Consider the following 5,982-nt stretch of genomic DNA (forward strand, 5'->3'; position numbering starts at 1 on the left):
CAATGTAATCTAAATATTTGTTGACCATAGGAACTAAACCAGGGAAATCTTCCTGTAAAAGAAATCATTTCATCTGAAGGATCATCATCATCATGGTTTAACGTCCGCTTTCCATGCTAGCATGGGTTGGACGATTTGACTGAGGACTGGTGAACCAAGTGGCTACACCAGGCTCCAATCTGATTTGGCAGAGTTTCAACCATGTAGTTGGTAAGCAAGCTACTTACCACACAGCCACTTCTGTGCCTACATATACACACACACACACACACACACACACACACATATATATATATATATCACTTTTTAAAGTCATCTCTGCAGATTAGAGCCAGCAGTGAAAGTTATGATGCTTTGTATACAAATATGTCTATGTAAACAATGCAACTGAAGATAGAAAAATCAGTAATGGCTGTATATGCATATTTCAGGAATTCTAGCTCCTTCTTCAGCACCACACTCGACTCACTGACCAGACACATTAATAGGCACAGGCATGGTTACGTGGCTAAGAATTTTGCTTCTGAACCAAAAGGTTTCAAATTCAGTTTCACGCCCCAGCATCTTGCGTTCTACTATATCTTCAAGCTGACCAAAACCTTGCAAATGGATGCCCTTCCAAATGCCAACCACTTTACAGTGTGGACTGGGTGCTTTTTAAGTGGTTCCTAAACTGGCAAGGTCACCAAGTAACTTTGCAAGACAAGTAGTCTTCGAGAGAGGAGGAGGCATTGGAGGAGGTGATCTTGTGTCAGATGATGAAAGATTAGAGATGTTTATAATATTAAAATGTTGTAAAAGTTAGAATCTTACTTTTCCATTAATGATTTCATTTATTGTCATCAGGGTGTATTTTTCATTGATCCGTTCACAACAACCAGCACATTCTGCAGCCTCGGGTGGTGAGTTCACTGTCAAAAAGTGATTACAAATATTAAGCAACAGATATTACTGATATTAAAGCCAAAGCTAAACAAGAAATTTTCATTAATTAATGAAGACCTATAGTAAGATATTCGAATATCATCATCATTCATTATCATTCGATGTCTGTTTCCCATGTTGGCATCAGTTGGACAGTTTGACAAGATCAGACAAAGCTGTGGAGCTGCATCAGGCTCCAGTGTCAGGTAGATGCTTTTCCTAGTGCCGACCATTTAACAGAGTGTACAGGGTACTTTTTTGGGGGACACCAACATTACTGAAGAAGTAAAAGTGCAGCAAGGGTCACAAAACAAAACATTGCCATCTTCTTAGGTCTCACATATCCTTTGTATTGGAGAGCCTCATATAGTCTACATATGTTGTTGGCACTTCTCCTGTCAATAAATCGCCCATTCACTTCATACCTCTGAAGCCAAGAGAAATAAAGATGTCCCTTACTTGAAAAACAGGTAAGGGTTACTGATAGAAAGGGCATCTGGCTGTAAAAAACAATACCTCAATAATATATTAGGCTAACCAAGTAGTTGATAATATGTTGTTGTACAATAGGTTGGTGTCAGTAGAGAAGGAGTATCAAACTGGTATAAGTATTTGAATAAACCTCCAATGTTTAAAATACACCATGAAAGTTTATATGCCTGTATTGATTTACATAAGTTATTAGTGTAATGCATTGGGAAAATACAACACAACGTTAAAGACATAAGCTCATTAAGAAAGAGTTAAAACAGATTATTAGATTTTTTTGTCTTCCTTTTAAATTTGACTGAAAAATTTGGAAGTTTATGTGAATATCATATATCAATTATCTTTTATTGAGATAAAAGCCTTCCACCCTGCTCTTGTTCTTGAGATTACATTATCCATGTCTCAACACATATTCTTAACTTTATGCTTCAAGAAGATGTATTCCTTTAGCATCCCAATTTTATTGCTTCCCACCTCTGTCTGATTTTGTGCTATGAAGAGAGAAGAACATCATTGATTGGCAACGACACAAAGCACCATGAAAAGGTCCATGCAAGGACTTTCATTATGAGAGCATATCCAAAATGAAGTAATTCAAGAATGAAGCAAAGTGAATGACGTCATTGCAGAATACCAAAAGCGCAAGTTCTGCAGGGCCAGACATGTCACAAGGTTCAGAGACAACAAGTGGACCCATGAAATTGCCAAGTGGTATACAAGAGGTTGGAAAGAGATACTGTTGTGGAGGACAACCCAAGTAAGAGAAGTGGGCTGTTCTACCACAAATAAATAGTGGACAGACACAGCAAGTGGAGTCAGATGGCAAGGTGCGCCATTCAGGCCAGTTGCGCAGACGACGAAGTTCGCTGTTATAATGTGGGACATATCAGTGTTGACCAAGACAACAGTGGCGATGAGAATTCGAACACATGCAAGACATAACAGTGTTAAAGAAGGATTTCGAACACACACAGTGAAAAATATTAAAAATTGCTACTGAAGAAGGATTTTAACTAAAAACATTAAAAATTCTGTTGAAGAAGGATTTGAACTATACACAGTAAAAAAAATATTCTAAAATCTTGAAGAAGGATTTCGAACACACGTAGTGAAAAATATTAAAAAATCCTGTTGAAGGATTCGAACTACATACAGTGAAAAATAGTAAAACTCCTGTTGAAGAAGGATTAGAACCACACGCAGTGGAAAATATTAAAAATCCTGTTGACGAAGGTTTCGAACACACGCAAGATATAACAGTGGCGATGAAGGTTTTGCAAGATGCAACAATGGTGATGAGGATTCTAATTTTATGCACTACACAACATTAGGACACAGAAGAAGCAAAACAAATAATATAAGTCCATTTGAAGGATTTCAGTCAGGTCACTCATGTGTTAGTAGAGCTACCAGTAAGACTGTAAAGCCAGTACTACCTGGAGCATTCTGGAGGAAAAAATTTTGTGTATGAAATAGAACAAAAAAAAAAAATTTTTTTTAATAATACAAGTCTATTTGAAGGATTTTAGTCAGGTCACTATGCGTTGGTAGCACTACTGGTAAGAATTTAGAACTGGTACTACCTGGGGCATTGAGGAGAAAAAAATTCTGTGTGTGGAAGAAATGGAAATGGAATGTGAAAAAAAAAAAATTTGGAAAAAGATTTTGTTGTAATACATAGTTAAAAAAAATAATTCAGTGTGTGGAAGAAGAAGAAATGGAATAATAATAAAAAAAATATAATAATGTTGTGTGAAGAAAAAAAAAATCTCAAAAGGAGAAGTGTTGTGGAGGACATCCTGAGTGAGACAAATGGGCTGTTCCACCACAAATAAATAACAGACAGACACAACGAGTGGACGGCGAGGTACACCGTTCAGGTCAGTCACGCAGACAACAAAGTACACCGTTATGATGCGGGACATATCAGTGTCGACCAAGATACAACAGATATTCAGAAGGTCTCCACAATAATGGGAAGATGATTTAGTAAAACAATTTGAGCCAAGATGGAAAAAAAAAAAACAAGAAGGAATTGGAAGTGCATTGTGACCAGTGATGTATAACATATGATAGTCTGGGCGATAGAGGCTGTTATTAATTATATAAACAAAGAACACAAAAATATTTTTTAACCTACCAGTTATGATATCTTTCCTAAAATAGAACTTTCCCAAGCGTGCAGCATTGTTCTGTTGAGCAGTTACCATATTTTCATCAACCTACCATAAGAAAAATAAGATAAAAATCTACAAAAGAGCAAAACTATCAAATTGTATACAACTTACTGGAAGACCACATGCATCTAGGAAAGTCTCTGTGGATTTAGAAGTTGATGGCTTGCATTCTAACTGTGAAAGTTAGTTACACCTACTTCAAGTTTATGTCAAATGACGTTTTAATTCAAGGAAAGAAATACAGGTTGACGCCATCGTCATCGTTTAATGTCTATTTTCCATGGGTCGGACAATTTGATTGACAGGAACTGATAAGCCAGAAGACTGGGCTGACCTCCAATGTCTGCTTTGGCATGGTTTCTAAGGTTGGATGCCCTTAATAGCAGCAACAGATAGTAATTATAAAATGAATCGATGTATGTAAGCACAGCTATGTCTGTTTGGTTAAGAAATTCACCTTAAAACCATGTTGTTTCAGGTTCAATTCTGCTGTGGCACTTTGGGCTGGTGTTTTCTACTAAAGCATCTGGAGTGAATTTGATAGATGAAAACTGTGCAGGAGCCATGTGCACGTGTGTGTGTGTGTGTGTGTGTATGTGTGCCTGAGAGAGTGAGTGTGAGTGTCTGTGTGTATTTGCATCTTGGCATCATGTGTTGGTTTTAAGTGAGCATCACCATGACAGAGGTGATGTAGATTTTTTTCCAGTCTTCCATGACAAGTGTGGAAAATATTACGTTGCTTGGAAAGGGGATCCAAGCCATAGAAAATCTGCCTCAGTGAATTCATTCTGACCCATGTAAGCATGGAAAAGTGGGTGTAGAATGATGATGATGGTCATTATGATGATAATGATGACAATGATGAAGATTGATATTCCTGTAGCTTACCTTTGATATGGGAATTAATAAGTTCAGCTTGAAAGTTAAAATAGCTCGAGTAACGAGAACAATAAATACAACATAGGCTGCGTTTTCAAAGTCAGATAACTGAATCTGCAAAGAAAGCAAAGACAACGAATAGCATCTGTAATAAGAGAGAGACGAGATGAGTAACAAAAGTCACAATAACAAACAGAGATGACAGAGAATGCGATGACATATGTGAGATGGATGACAAGAAGAAAGTGAAACTGCTTCACTACAAAGGTAGAATAATGCACACATCAATGGTACAATACATAAGTGAAATAAAATTAGGAACTTGCTATTTCAACCATTCTACCACTACTTCTATTTCTTTCAAACAAACAAGCAGTTAATAAGAGCAACTGTTTTCTAATACAACCTTATCAGTAGTTAGGTTGCAATTGTGCAGGGAAAGTTTTGACAGCTAATGAAATGAATCTGATCATTTAGCATTCAAACCAACCATATGTGGCTCAAATATTCTCCCTGACCAGACAAACTGACCAGATCAGGCCTCTCAAAGCTATGCTACAATGTCATTCTAAAACTATACAATTATGCTATTGAAATCTCAAAGCTACAAGATAATATATTTGTTCAAAACAATATGAATAAATAAGCGTTACATTTAACAGAGAAATCTGAATGTTAAATGGTTAAAGTGAATGTCCCTTACTTGAAAAACAGATAAGGGTTACTGATAGAAAGGGCATCTGGCTGTAAAAAACAATACCTCAATAATATATTTGGCTAACCTAAGCAAGCATGAGAAAAAGAGATGTAAAAACAAATAAAAGATTGAAAAACATTCAGAGAATATCATTCTCTTCAGCAAGAGGCCAAAATTTCATACCATGACATTATTAGTGCTCACAGAAGTATAAATCAGTTACTTCACTGATTATAAAGAGTGATTCTATCTTACCTCCATTGGTCTGAATTCAACTCTCCAACCAATGTTGGAATCTGGTGGGGGAGGTTTAAATCTTAATGACTGCCAATTTGTTGATTGGATATTCTACAAAGAAAAAAAAAATGTATGTGATATTTGAATACAAAATTATATGGTTTGAACTAGGAATTGAAATTACAACATGTGGATGGTTAAAAACTTTGCCACTCATTATTGTATTTGCATGAAAACAGAAAGCTAAATTACATTCAGTATTTAAGATTTTTCTGAGGAATTCTTGCTGATGGATTGAAACGTTACTTGTTTATCACTAATTTATTCATTACTTTTCAAGAATAACACAGTACATGTCACACTTCTCATGAATTGATCTATCATAACATGGGTTGGCAATCAGTCAAAGATTCTACATGTTTTGATATTTTTTCAGTTTTTAAAATTTATTTATTGATCATATGTTATGAAATTTTAGTCTAAACATTTTCCAAATATGAAACAATATCATTATGTGTGTTTAAAATTGTTTAAAATAAAAATGTCAATTGGGTAAGTTAAAGGAATAACTGGGGGGTT

General features: G+C 35.7%; 1 protein-coding gene across 1 annotated transcript in view; it reads right to left on the reverse strand.

Annotated features, from left to right (window-relative positions):
- The window catches only part of LOC106880152 (glutamate--cysteine ligase catalytic subunit), a 75,803-nt gene that overhangs the window by 5,958 nt on the left and 63,863 nt on the right, over window positions 1-5,982 (reverse strand). Inside the window, exons 11-15 of the mRNA XM_052967687.1 lie at window positions 5,422-5,514; window positions 4,479-4,583; window positions 3,554-3,635; window positions 814-911; window positions 2-52 (exon numbers count right to left, since the gene is read on the reverse strand). Coding sequence (XP_052823647.1) covers window positions 2-52; window positions 814-911; window positions 3,554-3,635; window positions 4,479-4,583; window positions 5,422-5,514 — 429 coding nt within the window. The remainder of the gene's footprint in view (window position 1; window positions 53-813; window positions 912-3,553; window positions 3,636-4,478; window positions 4,584-5,421; window positions 5,515-5,982) is intronic.

The sequence above is a fragment of the Octopus bimaculoides genome, chromosome 4 (genome assembly GCF_001194135.2).
Source record: "Octopus bimaculoides isolate UCB-OBI-ISO-001 chromosome 4, ASM119413v2, whole genome shotgun sequence".
Classification (NCBI taxonomy): domain Eukaryota; kingdom Metazoa; phylum Mollusca; class Cephalopoda; order Octopoda; family Octopodidae; genus Octopus; species Octopus bimaculoides.